Here is a 17,157-nt window from a genome sequence, read left to right on the forward strand (position 1 = left end):
TAACGATATTGTGTGTTTGGATTTACGTTGAATCAGCATTAGATGAAAGTGCTTCTTTCAAATTACTTTAAGGCAAACTTAAATGATATAATAAAAAATTAGGATATAACTGTAAATGACAAATATTGAGTTACTATTGTAATTAAGAAGAGTTATTATAATACTAATATTGCAATAGAGAATAAGTAGCGAAAATATTATAGACAATAAATAAAAATGTATTATCAATAATATTTGTATTTATAAGAGAGTGTGGATCACTTTTCGGACTTAATTGATATAATTAATTTTTTTTATAATTATCTTTTTTTATTTAATTATACTAAAAATCAATTCTAAATTTAATGTGAATTAAATCTAAAAAAAATACTCTTTCATTATTATTATATTCATAATTTTATAATTTTTCTTTTCAAATAAAAATTTTAAATTTTAATATTTTTAATCCTAAAAAAATATCAAATCATCTAAATATATTTTATAAAAAATAAAAATATTTTATATTTGATTAGTCTCTATTCATTAAAAATGTCTAAAATTATTAGTTGCTAACCTAAAAAATAAAATAATAAATTAACACCAATTCATTAATTATAGATATTATGTGTTTAAAATTATAGATATTATACTTATAAAATTATGAATGTTAAATTAAAAAATTTTAATAATTTTTACTATATAACTCATATTTTACATATAGACTCTTAAAAAAATAAAAAAATGAAATATAAACATAAATTAAGAAATAAATTTTTAAAAATAATTATTAACTCATTATATTAAAATTAATAAATAAGTATACATATGAATATTAAATAAAAAATATTAAAATAATACAAATTATGATCCATAAGTGTACATATAAGATAATAATTTAAAAATACAATAAAACATATAATTTGAAATTTGGTAATATTAGTTAAAAATTTTTATTAATTATAGACATCATATATGTATGAAATCATGAATGTTATAAATATGAAATTATGGATGTTATTAATATGAAATTATAGATGTTATGTACATGAACTTATGAATGTTACGAATAAATTTGTCACTTGAATAAATTAATTTAAGTATTTGATATTTTTTTAAATCCAATTATGATAAAATTGAAAATATTTGTGTTAGAAAATCAAAATAAATTATTATTCCACTTTGAAAAACATAAAGCAAATATTACATAAGTAAAACAATAAATTAGTGATTACAAAAAAAATTAATTAAAATTAATGACAATTAAAATTTAGATTACTCATTACTCTAACCTCTAATATTACTTAGGTGCAGTGAAATAATAAGAAAAAAATAAATTAGTGATTACAAAAAAAAAATCAATTAACATTAATGATATTCATAGTATATTATTATGATTAGTCTTTAATACAATAGTATATATAAAAATCAAATTACAAAAGATCTCATTAATATGCGATATGTTACATTCTAATAACTAGGAATACAATGTAATAAATTAAATGTTAAGAGAGTGAGATAAAAAATCAAAATATAAAAAAAATTATATAAATAAAGTCAAATTAAAATTTTTTTGGCTAATTATAGCTAAATTATTTTAATTCCCAAACTTTTTCCATGCAATAATAAGTTAATGCTTCTTTTGCAAATAAAACAAATTCATGTGTGTTAGACACAGATTCCTAAGGACTAACGCAAATGGCACCTAACATTATTATTTAACGAGTTCGGATTCTTTTTCACATGAAAATAGTTGGTTTTTTCCGCCTTAATTTAATTTATCAATGTAATTGTACAAGAGAGGTCACCGATGAAGGCACTTTGCAAATGCTAAACCATTAATAACTTGTGGCAAAACTACGGCTAAACTAAAGGGTATGTTAGGTATTTTCACAGTTTTTTAATTAAAATATTTTTGGGCCATCGAAACGCCAAACATCTTTAGACCAATGTAAAGATTATGTAAATGTATAAACTAGTAAAACTAATTTTAAAGGTTGAACAGAGTTCATCTATTGCAGCATCTGGACCTCAATAGACTCAGAAAACCTGTAATAACAAAACAGAATTTTTATTAGCATATAACTATTACAATTATCTCAGGATAGGGAATGCGGAAAACACAAGTAACCAGAATATTGGAGCAAAGTTGTCCGTCCAGCAATTATTCTCAAGCATTAAAAAACACTTTAGAATATTATTCAAAACCATGAACCTAACTCTACATCTGGTTACACAAACTATTTAATACAATTTATCCATGAAGCGACAATATAGAAGCCCCCAATTTCAAAGTGTTCAAAAAAAAAAAAAAAATTGCTCATGAACAATACCCAAAAGCAAGCATAAAAGATCTATTTATAGTACATTGGAGCACCTGTTCACATTTTCACAACGTGACATATCTTCTCGTCGTAACAATTTTGCAAACCTCCTTCATCAGATCGAACAGAAGACATAAAGAAAGAATATACAGGGAACACCTCAAGTTAAAAGCACCAACTAACAAGGATATAAGCAACCTCAACTTGCCAAGAAATATTTTTCTATTAAAAATATCATATATTACAGAACTTAGTGGACACAATAAGAAAGAATTGACAAGACAGTGTATGGAGGAGGAATAGAAGTATATCTAGGAACCATATCAGAATTAAATGTAATTGACGAAGCAAGATGCCAAATAGGATATTGAGTAACTATAAAGGCAGGATATCAGAGGCAAAACACCCTGGAATCGGAGAAGCAATACATCATCAGGTCAGAATAAGTGATCATGTCAGACTTAATAAGAAATAAAAAGTACTCAGAACATAAACAGGTAATATAAGCAACATGTTCAAAGCAGCAACGGGGAGAAAAAAAGGAAATCCAGAGTAAGATGGAGTTGCATATATGTAGCTGTAACTTAAAAAAAATAGGAAATCATAAAATCTAAACAAACCAATCCTTTATCTGTGTTGCAAGAAAATGGAGGGGGAAAAACTGCAAGAATACTAACACATTCTGTTGGTTCTAGCAGGTTTGAAATCAGAGCAAAAGAGTAGCTAGCCAAGTAAAAAGGCATATAGACATCACATAATGCTGAAACACTTAATAAATTTTCTTTTAATAAATACATTGTTTTAAATGATAACCTTTCCACGGGACTGTTCTAAGCTATGGTTTAGAAGAGGCTGGCAGTAAACAGGAGGCAAACTATTATTGATTTGAAAAATGAAAAGACGAAAAAACAATAATTCACATCTAATCAGTGCTTATTGAGACATCAAAAAACATAAGACTGTTAAGTGTTAAGGTGTCAGTAGAGCTGCTTCACATTAATAACTAAATACCATATTGCTCTTTCAATAGTCAGATAGTTTAATAGCAAAAACAAGGAATATTATCCAATATCCCCCGAATTTTATCCTAGCACATGCATAACATAATTGATTACAATAAAAAATATAAGTAAACAATCACGTAGTGAATTAGAAAATTTAGTGACGTAATAGATTTAATTGCTGTTGACTTAATTGGCATCTTGTTGCTTTTACCTTGAGATTAATGATAAAGAACAGAAAGACTACACAACAAAGAAAGCTTTCTTAGAGATGTACTTTCACAGTTAAGGATACAAAGAAGGATACATTGGTAAAATTGCTGAAGCTTGATAAGTTAATACTGCAAGGTTATGCAAATAAACCACGTTAAAAGTAAGAGTAAACATCCAAACTTTAAATTCAACATTTAAATCAGAAACATAACTAGCATAACTTACCAATGGGAGAAAAAACTTAACAATTCTAGCTAGCCAAGACATTCTGAACAAAGTTCCTTATGACAATCTTTCAGGCTTGGTATATTTGGCAACAGAGGAGATGTCATCCTCACAAATATCAAGAGATTCTGAAGGCATGTATCGATCTGAAAATGCATCCTTCATGGAAGAGTCTGAAACGTTATTCCTGTCTGAGTCCTTTTGCCACCTATCCCTAGCTCTTGATGAGTAATCATACTTCTTTCTTTTTGAGTAATCTTGCTTCTGATGATGATGGCTATGCTCATATGATTGGCTATGACTTCTGTGTCTATCAGGTTTTGCAGAATCATTATCTTTATCATATTTCACTTTACCAGCATTCTGTTTCTCTCCTACATAATCATGGCTCATGTAATGTTGTCTTCTATGTTGCTCATTATGTCTAGAAGGCATATCCTCCTCAGGTTTTGTTTTTTCAGAGCACTTAGTGTATGATCTTTGCTCAATGTAACTTGAGTTAGTGATTATCACTGCATGTGAGTCATAAGCAGTTTTCCGGGAATTATTAACTTCCACAGGAATGACATCACCAGAGGGAGGTTTAGATTGAAACATCCCATTTTCTTCAGAAACTTTCACAGGATTCTCAACCCCTCCAACCTGCTTGATTTCCTCCATGTATTCCTCTATCAAGTCCCTTGCCACCTTTAATGAGGAGTTTCGTATTGGGAATATACGTTAAATAAGAGATAAGAAGTCATTTAAAAAATAAATAAAAATTCTTTGCAAAGAATGTTGAGTAAACAGTGCAAAAACACATATCAACCAAAAACCTCCTACCAATACTGCACTTCTACCTGTATAGCTGATGACTGTATCTTCTTCCCACGGTAAGACATTCTCCGACGTTTGTAATCCCTTTCTTCAGCTAGCAATTCCTCTCTTGTCTTTTGTCTAGATGAATCCTATTATTAATAGAAAATATGTATCAGTTATTGGAATGACAGACATAAATGTTAATGCTATTTCCATTACTTAGGACATGTATTTCATAAGTCCGTTGATCCCATACTGGTTTTATATCCAAGGTAACATAAACAACTAATTTCCCTAACTCATCATCCATCATCAAATCAAGTATTTCTGCATTATAAACAATGATAGAGGAGTAAAATGTGGAGACTCATCCAGCTAGAAACAAAAATGCAAATACAACATTGGGAATTATGCTCCTCGGTAATATAAACCATCCTTAAAGTACCTGTTTTGCCAACTTCTGCCGATGAAGAACATCATGATCAATTACAGGCCTATAATCAACACGCTTTCCCCGCTCCTCACTTGCTCTCTCAGACAGATAACAGTGCTCAGCAAACCTATGGGGAAAAAAATTCTACATATTAAGGAGTAGCTTATGATAATGATATCCACAAAACAGTATGATTGAAAATGCTCAAAGGGGACAAAATAAAAGAAATTGCCAACACTAATAAAGACTCGGCACAAAATTGCAGAATACATCTAAAAGAGAGTAAGATAACATTTTCAACGTACAGCTGCTGTTTACTTGGCTGATGAGAGAACCATATTCTCCTAATTTCGCCTTCAAGCAAAGACCGCTCATGCAATGCTGCAACAGCTGCCGAAACCTGAGACTCGAAAATCTTTGTTTTGACTACACAATTGATCTCTTCCTCGTTTCTATTATCAGATTTCGAATCATCGATGCCACAATTGTCAGCACCTAAATCCTTGGATTCTTTCCCTAAATCAGAAGCTTCCGCGGAAACCACTTCCCCTAAAGGAAACAGCAAATGCACGGAAGCGCCAACTAAAACACAATGCTTCAGGAAATTAAGAATGAAGTACTTTCCATTAATCGCACCGTACAAGATCGAAACTTGAGATTGCAGCCACGTCAGTGCCTCGTTTAAAATGGAGCACTCAGAGTTTCGCTTCTCCATGTAAGAAGCAAGAGCTTCTCTCAGAATCGCTTTGAGGCACAGACAACACAGCAAGAATATGTGTTTCTGCATAGGCGAGTCTATTACGACGCCGTATCGAGGTGAGTTCGCTATTATCCACGGCGCCAGGTCACGCTCCTTCGCAAACCCTAAACCTAAAATGGCGCGAAGAATAGAGTCTGAGTGCTTAGGGGGAAAATCGTTCCACGATTCTAGTTCGCGCATAATTGCGCAGTATTCAGAAGGAAGGAGGCGAAAACGCAAACTCCGGTAATCGAAACTGTTGTTTATCGAATCGGTGCAATCGAGAGATAGAGGGGATGGAAGGGTGAGGGTTTCTGTGGTGAGGGAATTGGCGTTGGAGAAGGAAACAACACCGGGGCAATGGCGGTAAAAGAAGTTGGAGGTGAAGTGTAAGAACGGTTGGAGTGAGAGGGTGCGGTTGGGAGGGGAGTGGAGTGTGTTAGGGTAAGCAAGGGACTGGAAAGGGAGGGGGATGGGGCAAGGAGAGGAGGGGCAGCGTAGGTGGTGGTGGAAGAGGGAGTCAGGGGGCAGGAGGTGGTTGGGGTTAAAGGGGCATGGGATGAGGTTGGTTGTTAGGTTGGGAGGGGGAGGAGTAACTTGGAGAGCAGTGTTGGAGAGGGAGAGGAGGCTGTTGAGGGATGTGAAGGTGGCGGGGAGATGGTTAGAGGCTGAGGAAGGAGTTGGAGGTGGCTGAGGACAGTGACTCATGGTAGTGCTGAACGATGTCATCTGCAACAAACAAAAAAAAAAGAAAAAAGCAAAAGGATGAAGGAGAGACCTATTTGTAAAAACCAAAGTTCTGAATACCGAACTGGTCATCGAACCGTTCTAGTAAGATCAACATAACAAAACAAGTTAACAAAAACAAGTTAACAAAAACAAGTTAACAAAAACAAGTTAATCCAATCAAAACAAGAACGGGAACTGCAACCTACTAATTAAAACAACCAGCTAAAATAAGAACTGCAACCTCCATCCAGCATTCGTTCAATATATGGTTCTGCACAATTATCTCAATTTAACCAAATGCCCAACTAAGTGATTCTGCACCAAAAAAAACTAGGCAAGATCTTCAATAAATAAACTAAATCATACTGATCTAACCAAGCAAAGGAGGGAAGGGACGTCTCTGAATCTGAACAATAAATGAACAATAGAAAAAGCAAGGAAACAACCATCACTTTTGGTATGAGACTCTGAGCAGTGAGCAATGAGCAGAGTATGAGGAAGAAGGAGCAAGGTTAACATTATTCAACAACTATTCAACCCAGTAACAACAGCAAGGTTCACAGATTAACTAACAGCAATTATTCAGAATTATCCATAATCCTAAAAGAAAAAATCACAGTTCACAGATTAACTTAACAAGAAGAAAAATTAATAGTTCACAGTTCACAAGATTAACAACAAAAAAAATTAATAGTTCACAGTTCACAGTTCACAAAATTAATGAAAATTTATTCAATTATAGTTACAAAAAAAAATTTGAATACCAGGGACTGAGGGAGCGCAGAACAGGGCAGAGCTGGCGCAAGAGGGGGACAGGGAGCAGTGGAGCACGATCGAAGGCTGAAGGTGGAATAGAGCTGGCGCCGGCGGGACGACTGCGCGACGGAGGCTTCGACGTTGCGACGGTGGCTGCGCGATGGAAGGGAAGAAAGTTGCGACGGTTGCTCGCAACGGAGGAGAAGGAAGATGCGACGCCGCGACCGTGGCTTCCAAGTTCGCAATTGCGTCGGCGGAGGTAGCAGGCGGTGGCTGGACGGAAGTGACGGAGGAGCAGGAGCTCGGACTGGCTGAGTGTGAGAGAGGCAGGAGCGCGTTTTGGTTAGGGGGGCAGGGGCTTAGGGCTGGGGCTGGTAAGGGTTGCCTCCCGTGCCCTAATGTGCTACAAAACGGCGCCGTCTAAGCTTAATTAAAAAAACCGACCGGGTTACGGTTCGAACCGGTTTTCAGAATAGAATGCATATGCTTTGGCGTGAGAAAGTTGAAAATATTTAATTCTAGAGGTCAGAGGATGCAGCGCGCTACAATTTTTATTTCCCTCCTTTCCCGCCATGTTTACAAGTTGCCGTAATTAATCCCTCATTTCTTTTTAGCTTGGAAATCAAATTTCAAAAACAAAGCCCCATCAATGTCGACACCGCAGCGATTCTCCGATGCCAGAAATGATTCTTCCAATGCTTCACCTTCAATCCCCGATTTTCCTCTCCAAGGTACATAAGTTCTAAGCTTCTTCAAAACACTTCGCTCATTGCCTTCAGCAAATAAATAATTACATAAAGTAAAAGATAGTGAATATTGTGATATTGCTAATGTGCGGTAATCTGTTCCAGGCTGCTCAAATCGCAGTGAAGAGGCTGCGATGTTTCGCACTGCTATGGGAAAGCCCGTTCGAGTAGGTCAATCTTCCATCGCAAAAGCTTTATCTCTCCTCGGCAACGATGCTGATGCTAACGGCGTCGTTCCACAAGGTATTTCCTTCTGTTCGCTTCCCTGCTTTTAATTTAATTATTCCTGGTATTATAAGATAGCGAAATTAGAAATTAGTTATTCAATAACCCTCAGTCCCTCACTCTGGGGGATAGTGTACGTATTAGTTACTTAGGTATTTTCTACGATGATTTCTCAGTTAGAATTATGATTGAATTTTTTTAATAAAAATAACTTAATCTGGCGAGATAAAATGAATCTCATTCTGCAAATAATGGAGTCATCGTTTCGTTTGTTTTCTGTGTCTTGAGGGGCAATGAATGTCCAATTTCATTTTTATTGTGTAGCTCGATTCACACTAGTCGTTGCATTTTAAGACTTGGATGGTGATGATAGTGTTGGCGTTGGTGTTGAAGGTTTACGTTAGCTCGTCTATCTCAGGTGTATGTGCCTCTCTATGTAACTGAAAAAGAAAAAGAAGAAAAGGAAATAACAAAATTTCCTATTTCATCCAGTCAATTCAATCACCAAATTATAGGAATGCTGAGAAAGAGAATAGTTATAAAAGAGTACTTGCATTCAATGCAATTTTCTCATCAATATGTAGTTTGAATTGAATGAAGTGCTTTTATTTTCTTTTGAATGATTTCTTGTGAACTGGATTAATAAACTGCAGGGGAGGAGAATGAAACAGATGATAGTTGCAGCTTCTCAAATTCTCTGTTCACAACAGGTTCCGGAAAAGGAGTTAATATATCTTCTAGTGGTATGGATAGAGCAAAGTCATTACTGGGATTGGAACAACACACTGTTGGTGGTAACTTCCAAAGCCCCGACTATACTAGAAAATCAGATGTCATTGATGAAGCACGTGAGATGCAACACTCATCTCATTTACAGAAACATGAAGTTGTTAACAGTTCTAAGACAATGGATCGTGCATTGTCTCAAAGCCCTTCAGTTGATAGTAGTCATGCATCGAAGAATGATTTTAAATTAAAAGTAGTTCAACCAGATTGCTATACTCCTCTGGTTAAAGAAGCTCCAATCAAATTCCACACTGCAGGGGGAAGATCTGTATCTGTATCTTCTGGTGCGCTACAACGTGCAAGGAGCCTTCTTGGTAATCCAGACCTGGGAGATTTCATTAGTGGAGGAGATGCTGGTGACTTAATTTTATCATTTCCAAATGAGGCACAAGGTAACACGCCTTCATCTTGTCTTACAAGTGATTGCAATACTCCATCAGTCCATCGAATAACATCACAGGGAAATTATACGGCACAAAGTTTTGCGCATCCCTCGTGTTCTTCTGTGAAAAAAGAATATTCCACCAAGTTTCTTCGTGAAGGTACTGGAAATAACTTAATCATGAAATTTGATGCTGTTGTGAAGGAAAGTGAATATAGCACAAAAATTAGCAACTGTGGGCAAGAACCAACTAACAGTCATTCTTTGCCAAATGGCTTATCTTCAAAAGTAAATCCACTTGGAATGTCATCAAGAAAGCCACTAGCTGCTATTTCCTGTAACAATAACATACTGAATACAAGCAGACAGCCTGCTGCTAGTGATAAAAGGAGACTAGGATCACGAGTAGCTGTTTCTCCCTTCAAACGGCCTCGTATTTCCAAAATTTCTGTTCCTTATGACCAGGATGTTGGAGTTTTCTCTAATGGTAAGCTTAGCTTAGAGTTCACCGAATGTTCCTTTTTCTTTTTACTAGTTGCGTTGCTCATTATAATGATCTTAAGCTTTATGATATTCAGGTTTGTCTGAGTTATCTTCTGAAGTTTCTGGATGTAACAGAAGGGTTTCTACCCGATACCCATTTCGGCATCAAAGGATGCAGGTCAAGGAATTCTTTGGAGAGCCTACATTCAGGCAGAAGGTAATGAATGTACTGCATTAGATCAATGCTACATTATATCAATGCTGATTATTATCTTCTGTTAGTTAGGACCCCTCATTATGCTTATACTAACAACTCTTTGTGCAACAAGATTACAAAATGATTTTTGTATTGGTTTTATCATTTTCATAACCAGGTTAGGCAGGTGATATCATTCAATGCCGAAAAGTACATGTTCCATGATGGATCTACTCAAAATAGTATGGGAGCAGAGGATTTTGTCCATCTATTGGCTCAGCATGGGGCTTCCACGCATTTTGCTTCTAATGAGTAAGTTGCTGCTGTCCTGAACTTTTGCTTTTATTAGTGAAACTATTAGGAGTAACTTGGTTCTTTGTTTGAGTCTATTCAAGGTTAGATCAATAATCAATTGGGCAGCTAAAGCATGTCAGAAACTAAAATCCACCTTATATGTTCAGTTTTTATCTGAATAACATGGAAATTTGGGTTATTGTCTTTAATGCACCTCCGTCTTGAATTTAATATTCTATCAAAGATTGCTACTTTCAATTCTCTTTATTGTTTCCCATATGTATGACCCATAAACAATGTTCTTTTGTGTTGCCTTGATTGATGTAGTTTTACACTCAAATTGCTCATATATGTAGTTGGGTGAAGAATCATTACAAGTGGATTGTATGGAAACTTGCATGCTACGAGAGATGCTGTACTGCAAGACCTGTAAAATTTTTGACAGTATCAAATGTGCTTGAGGAACTGAAGTACAGGTATGTAAGTATGTAACTGCTGTATGAAAAGCAGATAACATATTTTGGCTCTATAAAACTAATAAGTAATGTTGACATATGGTGCATAGATATGAAAGAGAAGTCAACCATGCACACCGATCTACAATCAAGAGAATCCTTGAAGGGGATGCACCGCCATCTTCAATGATGATTTTGTGCATTTCTAGCATTCACTCTGATCACTTTACAGAAAGTGGGAAGTTTGTTGAGAAACAAACTATGGACCAGAGCAGTGAAGTAGTAAAAGTTGAACTGACTGATGGATGGTAAGAATTGTGACTTGTAAGCTTCTAATGGCAAAATATAAGGTTCCGTTTCTTTTAGAATGATTTTACCTTGCAGGTATTCTGTGAATGCCGTTTTAGATGTTCCATTGTCAAGGCAACTTGCTGCTAGGAGATTGTTTGTGGGACAGAAACTTCGGGTAACATGGTGTTTGTTGGTTTTTTTGTGTACCATATATGACTAAAACATAGGTAATAGTATTTACATTCATTATGTTTATGCAGATCTGGGGAGCAAGATTATGTGGCTGGGATGGGCCAACTTCGCCGCTTGAGGTACGATTGTGATTGAATAATTCATATAATAACTGTATATTATTACACATTGATGCTTCAACTGGTGAATTCAAGTCCCGGGTTCTCCCAATATGGTGGAATTCTAGTACCTTGGTTTTCCAATAAGCAAACATATATACATTTGTATATTATATATTGTTATTCCTTGTCAAATGGTCTTGTCAATTTCTGTTCTAATTTCAGGTTTCATCATCAGCAGTTAGTTTATTGTTGAACATTAATGGAACATGTAGAGTTCATTGGGCTGAACGATTAGGATTTTGTAAGCACTTCTCATCATTTGGATTCATTCTTTTTAATTTCAGGAGAAAATAGTCTCTTGTTCTCTGAGCTTGTTTACTTGAGCTAATTCACAGGTAAGGCGGCTGGTCCACCTTTGGCTTTCAGATGTATAAAAAGCAATGGAGGTTTAATCCCTCAAACTTTGGCAGGAATCACCCGCATATATCCTATTGTTTACAAGGAAAGGTAACTTTTAATTGAATACGTCATATAGATATATATACTTGAAATAGGTAAAGAGCATTTCAGAATTATTCTAGTGACACAATCACGGAAAGAATAAGTAACTTTTTTTGTCATTAGGTTGAGCAATGGGCAGTCTGTTGTTAGGTCAGAGAGGATGGAGAATAAAGCGATGGAGGTGTACAACCAGAGGTGTATCCTTAAACTATTTGTCGACGTCTTTTGTTATCCCCCCAACCCTTTTCTGCTTATTTTAGTTGTTTCCTTGAATCTTTTGTTTCCCTTTTTGTCTCACTATGCAAGTTTTCTAAATTCTAAATTTAATCTCTTTTCTTATTTATTTCATTAGGTAGTCAATAGTCTCCTACAATTTAGTGTTCCTGCCATAAGGATAATTGTAAGACTAGGAACAATATAGCTTTGATGCAAGAGTGACATGTCTCGGAAGGTGAGATTGATCATCGGGCAGAACAAGGGGTAGAACATAAAACACTGAACTAGATTAAGTTAAACTGCAAAAATTGGATACAAAAAAGGAGGAGTGTGGTGCACACCCCTCTTCTCAAGTGTGCCTGATATAAGAATGAGTTCAGAATAGGATAAAAGATGTTAACTAATTCTAGTAATAAGATGTTAATTTTACACTGATTTTATAAATGGTAATCTGAAATATAATTGAACGGCTATAGATGCCATTAAGCAGTAGTTGAGTCATTAAAGCTGCTGCTGGGAAAGGAGGGAACAGTTGTAAGGTTGAGTTGTGATCATTTTCCGTTTGTCTTGTCATTTTGTAACAGTAACTAGACATTTTTTCCCCAATTTGTATCTTGGGCTCTTAGCACTGCGCTAAGAGTTCCAATTCTGTGCAAACACACGATACATTTTGTCTAGCTGATACTATTTCCCACATAAAATATCTAACATTGTCTAATTTACAACAAATAAAACAAATTACTTGGCATCATATAGCAAAGTCTAGAAAAGCTGATAAGCTACTTACTATGCCTTAGTGGCTGTTATTTGTGCAACCTATTTATTTCTATTGGGTGATGTGACTCAGACGTTCTGCTGTTGTGGAAAGCATCATCTCAGAGTATCAAAAGGAAAGAAGCGGTCTGCATACTTATGATGACTGTGATTCAGAAGGGGCCAGGATTCATAACATGCTGGAGACTGCTGAAGAACCTGAATTCCTAATGGCAGATATGAGTCCAGAGCAGCTTAAATGTTTCTCTGCTTATAAGGCCAAATTAAATGTGAGGTTATATATTCCTAACTCAATGGAATTCGACATTTCAGACAGATATTTATGATCCCACGTACATCTTTAGGCAATCACACAGTCGGAGCAGGAAAAATCAACTGATAAAGCTCTGAAAGATGCTGGCCTGAGTCACAGAGATGTCACACCATTGATGCGCATACGGGTGGTTGGATTAACTTATAAAGGTCGCCAAGACAAGCGTATAGAAGGCATAGTAACAATCTGGAATCCTACAGAGAAGCAGGTGAGGCTATTAAAGTAATTGAAAATATTATAATCGTTTTATATGATGCACGATACGATAGTGGATACGACACAGCACAGGTGAACACACAAATTTTAAGTTCTTATAACTCTTAAAAGAACATTGGGACATGACATATATATAAAATATCATATATTTTTTATATATAAGATATTTTTTAGATAAATTATAATAATATTTTAATATTTAATTGATATTAAAATATAAAGTAATTTTTTATTTTAATAATTAATAATATATGTTATTTTTAAACTCATTTTAAAAATATATATTAAGAATAAGGTTGGTCTGACATGTGATTGTATTTAGGTGTGTTTATATCCGAATAAAATTTTTTTTATTTTTTATTAAGATATAGTTGGACACAGAAGACTCACCTATCGGACGAATATCAATAAGAATAGTATCCGAAATGTATCCAACGCGGACACGATCGAAGTGTTTGTGCTTCATATGTTTTTGTCGTGCTAGCTTCATTCTTCAATAAATTGCTATTTTGTTACCCTCGCAGTGTCAGGAACTGGTTGAGGGAGAATCATATGCAATTTCAGGACTTACACCAATTTCAGGATCTGATTTAGATATCCTTCGCTTGCAGACTAGAGGATCTTCCACCAAGTGGTTGCCTCTATCTTCTAACACAAAGCAACAGTTTAAGTACGTACATTAGACTTTACAGTCAAAACTAGAATTCCTACTGGTTCTCGGATTCTAACTCCAGCTTATTACTGTCGTCCTTTGCAGGCCATTTTTCATTTCTCGAATATCAGCCTCATTGTTAAGTTTTAGTTGCATCTCACTTTCGAGGTATGTTCCTTTTTCTTAATATATATTTTTCTGGAATAGCAAGAAAATATCTGACATTAGCCCTAACTCCCTGTACAGTGAGTTCGATATCGCTGCATATGTTGTGCATGTGGGAAACACGTATGTGTCAAATCATCAGAAAAAACAATGGGTTTTTGTGACTGATGCATCCGCCGGGAATGGTTTTCGAGCAGACAACTACTCCAACTCTTTACTTGCCATTTGCTTTTGCTCTCCCTCAACTGATTTTGATTCATATCCACCTATCAATTATAACCTTGCTGGATCCACGGTAAGTTCAATGGATGGAAGAAATTTATATCTATCTATCTATCTATCTATATATTTGTTTATGTTTACTACTATTTTTAACTACTAATATCTTTATTAATTCTTTATCTTTACGGTTATCGAGTTTACGGTTCAACCGGCCGGTCGAGCGAAGTTGGATAATATTGCTTGGAAGTGCGAATTTTAGAATTTGCTGTTATTTTTATTTTGATAAAATAGTATTTATAGTTATTAGTTATTACAATTATTTTATTATCATTTTATATTTATATATTCATCTCTGCACCTTTCTTGTGTTTCTTTTCTTTGAGAATGAGGAGTGAAACAATTGAATTAACATGTTATAATATATTATTATACAAAAAAAAGATAAAAAGACAATTGAATTAAATAATTAATATATTATTATGTACTGTCTAGGCTGTAATGTGTTATTTCAGAAATCGGATGAGTCCAATATCTTCTTTATATGCAGGTTGGTTTCTGTAATCTTATTAAAAAAGAAAGGGATGACAGAAATCATATCTTGGTTGCTGAAGCTACTGAAAATTCAACCTATTATCTGAGTTTTGATTCTCCACAATGTTCCCACCTCAGAAATTCTGCCAGTGAAATCAAAAGATGGGCAAACAACTCTAGCTTGGTATGCATCATCTAACTCTACCTATCAAAACTTTTTACTTATCATGCAACTTCTTATAGTGACATTTTATATTATTATTATTATTACTATTTTTTTCCTACAGACAATAGAGAAGCTTAAGCAAAAGGTGCTACTTATTGTTGGTGATTCTAGAAGCTAGAAGAATATGTTAATGTTGCTCTTTTGCCTCTTATAATAGATGTCGGATAGTCAGCTGAAATTTGTACATTAAGATCTTAGTTGATGTCCTTTCGAACTTGTTAAAAGTTAAAACCATCATTCGAGTTGGTGCTGAACATTTTGTTTACTTTTTTTATTCTAAGTAAATTTATTAAAAGGATACGACTTTTGCAATTGTGCTGACTACAAAAGTAATAAATAGAAATTATTTAAATTCTGTAAAATATGCGTAGATAACTTGCTGCTTGGCTCCTTCTATTAATTAAACTATTCTTTTATTTTAGTCAATGACAATAATAAAGAAATTTCGTGGTTTACAAATTCAGTTTTAATTTTAGTCTTTATTATCTTATCTTATATATATTATCTTTATATTATCTTCTTATCTTATTTTATCTTTATTTTTATCTTTCGTAAATAATACTCTATATATATTTAATTTTACCTTTGAAATTAGTAATTGAAATACTATCATAGCTTTGTCCTTGAGACTACATAGCTTTATATGATATCAGTCAATTATTTTTTTCTCTTGAAAAATTATTCGTATACATGCAAAAGAATGAACTATACTTATTAGAGTAAAGTATCGTTTTTGTTCCTAATGTTTGGGGTAAGTCTTATTTGTGTCCCTAACGTTTAAATCGTCCTATTTGTATCTTTAACGTTTATAAAAGTGATTCAATGTTATCTTACTATCAATTATACTAATAAATCAGATTATATTTTTCAATTATTATCACTTGGATGTATTCATTCTCAATTAGGTCTCACTTGGATGTGTTTGATTTTAATATTATACCCACTATTTGTGTTTAGATTCAATTATGTTCCTAGAAAAGTGAATTATGTAAATGTTGTAGAAATTAGTTTCAAACATCTGATGAGCTATTTTTCGGAGTAGATCATCGATTCTATCCCAGACATTTATATTCTAATTTCAAGAAGAGATTTTTAAAACTCAAACCAAAGCGCTCATGATGTGTAATTGACGGCAGAATAACATTGAATCACTTTTACAAACGTTAGGGATACAAATAGGACGATTTAAACGTTAGGGACACAAATAGGATCTACCCCAAACATTGGGGACAAAAACGATACTTTACTCTACTTATTAAATCAAAACTAGCATTGGAAAGAACAAAAGGCAGGTACGTGCGTGCCTTTAAACCAATGTTATTAGAATCGAACCAAATCGCCCGGTTGGATCAAAAATCCGATGAAACAGTGACAAATTCGGTCCGAGTGAGTTTGCTGACCGGATAAAGAAGCAAATTGGAAAGACCCGGTTTGAACCGGTTGGGTTTGACCAAAACTGGTAAACCGACAGATTTCATTTAATCTGGATCGGTTCAAATTTTTCTTTTTCTTCTTCTTCCCTTGAAACGACGCCGTTTCGATTAACTAAACTGAGCTGAAAGTAAGAAACCCTAGTCCGAGCCTCCATCCCCTTTCCCTGTTTGCCAAACCCATTCCCTTTTGGCCATGAGAGATCACCTAACTACCTGAGAGTTGAGAGTCTGAGACGGAGAGTGTGAGAGAGTGAGAGTGACCCGTTCAACCAGCGCCACCTCAGCCGGCTCACCGTGCTCGCAGTCTCGCAACCGTCCCACCCACCACAGCCAGCGCCCCCTCCATCGAAGATTCGAACGTCGTCGGCTCCTGTGTGTCCGTCGCCTACTGCTACTGCTACTGCGCGTCGCCTACTGCTCGTCATCTCCTCGTCGTCGGCTTCTGCATCTACTTCTTCTTCTTGCTTCGGCTTCTGCTCCTTGCTTTGCCTCTGCTTTCTGCTTTTGCTTGAACTTCTGCTTGAGTTTCTGCTTTTGCTTCTGCTTCTTAGTTTTGTGCTTGA

The 17,157-nt window shown here is 34.9% G+C and overlaps 3 protein-coding genes across 7 annotated transcripts in view; 2 read left to right on the forward strand and 1 right to left on the reverse strand.

The window, feature by feature from the left end:
* The window catches only part of LOC107638334 (SH2 domain-containing protein A), a 209,187-nt gene that overhangs the window by 121,117 nt on the left and 70,913 nt on the right, over positions 1-17,157 (forward strand). The window lies entirely within an intron of this gene.
* On the reverse strand, positions 1,709-7,591 carry LOC107638322 (U11/U12 small nuclear ribonucleoprotein). Of its 3 annotated transcripts, XM_088485795.1 has the most exons (7): positions 7,203-7,564; positions 5,276-6,438; positions 4,983-5,097; positions 4,579-4,686; positions 3,740-4,426; positions 2,354-3,642; positions 1,709-2,025 (listed from the first exon to the last, which is right to left on the reverse strand). In XM_088485795.1, the coding sequence occupies exons 2-5, from the start codon at positions 6,436-6,438 to the stop codon at positions 3,797-3,799; spliced, it is 2,016 nt and encodes a 671-aa protein (XP_088341921.1). In that variant the 5' UTR covers positions 7,203-7,564; the 3' UTR covers positions 1,709-2,025; positions 2,354-3,642; positions 3,740-3,796. The 3 variants fall into 3 exon arrangements, with proteins under 3 accessions (XP_088341921.1, XP_088341922.1, XP_088341920.1); XM_088485796.1 differs by lacking the exon at positions 2,354-3,642 and having other exon boundaries at positions 7,203-7,591; XM_088485794.1 differs by having other exon boundaries at positions 1,709-3,642.
* Positions 7,736-15,456, forward strand: LOC107635814 (protein BREAST CANCER SUSCEPTIBILITY 2 homolog B-like). Of its 2 annotated transcripts, none has more exons than XM_021120355.2 (19): positions 7,736-7,925; positions 8,046-8,183; positions 8,819-9,820; positions 9,912-10,033; positions 10,191-10,324; positions 10,663-10,782; positions 10,872-11,069; positions 11,146-11,227; positions 11,313-11,363; positions 11,568-11,646; positions 11,741-11,852; positions 11,970-12,041; positions 12,910-13,105; positions 13,181-13,357; positions 13,890-14,035; positions 14,123-14,185; positions 14,264-14,477; positions 14,952-15,119; positions 15,223-15,456. In XM_021120355.2, the coding sequence occupies exons 1-19, from the start codon at positions 7,844-7,846 to the stop codon at positions 15,277-15,279; spliced, it is 3,213 nt and encodes a 1,070-aa protein (XP_020976014.1). In that variant the 5' UTR covers positions 7,736-7,843; the 3' UTR covers positions 15,280-15,456. The 2 variants fall into 2 exon arrangements, with proteins under 2 accessions (XP_020976014.1, XP_020976015.1); XM_021120356.2 differs by having other exon boundaries at positions 13,977-14,035.

Source organism: Arachis ipaensis, chromosome B4 (assembly GCF_059453495.1).
Source record: "Arachis ipaensis isolate K30076 ecotype BB chromosome B4, ASM5945349v1, whole genome shotgun sequence".
NCBI lineage: Eukaryota > Viridiplantae > Streptophyta > Magnoliopsida > Fabales > Fabaceae > Arachis > Arachis ipaensis.

Excerpts from the sequence above, each read along its gene's own strand:
- LOC107638322 (XM_088485796.1), bottom strand. The coding sequence starts at position 6,438 with ATGACATCGTTCAGCACTACCATGAGTCACTGTCCTCAGCCACCTCCA. Across the intron at positions 5,098-5,275 it reads CAGCCAAGTAAACAGCAGCT|GTTTGCTGAGCACTGTTATC; the intron begins GTACGTTGAAAA and ends TTTTCCCCATAG. Across the intron at positions 4,427-4,578 it reads TACAGTCATCAGCTATACAG|GTGGCAAGGGACTTGATAGA; the intron begins GTAGAAGTGCAG and ends TCCTCATTAAAG.
- LOC107635814 (XM_021120355.2), top strand. The coding sequence starts at position 7,844 with ATGTCGACACCGCAGCGATTCTCCGATGCCAGAAATGATTCTTCCAAT. Across the intron at positions 11,228-11,312 it reads TTGTGGGACAGAAACTTCGG|ATCTGGGGAGCAAGATTATG; the intron begins GTAACATGGTGT and ends ATGTTTATGCAG. Across the intron at positions 15,120-15,222 it reads GGGCAAACAACTCTAGCTTG|ACAATAGAGAAGCTTAAGCA; the intron begins GTATGCATCATC and ends TTTTTCCTACAG.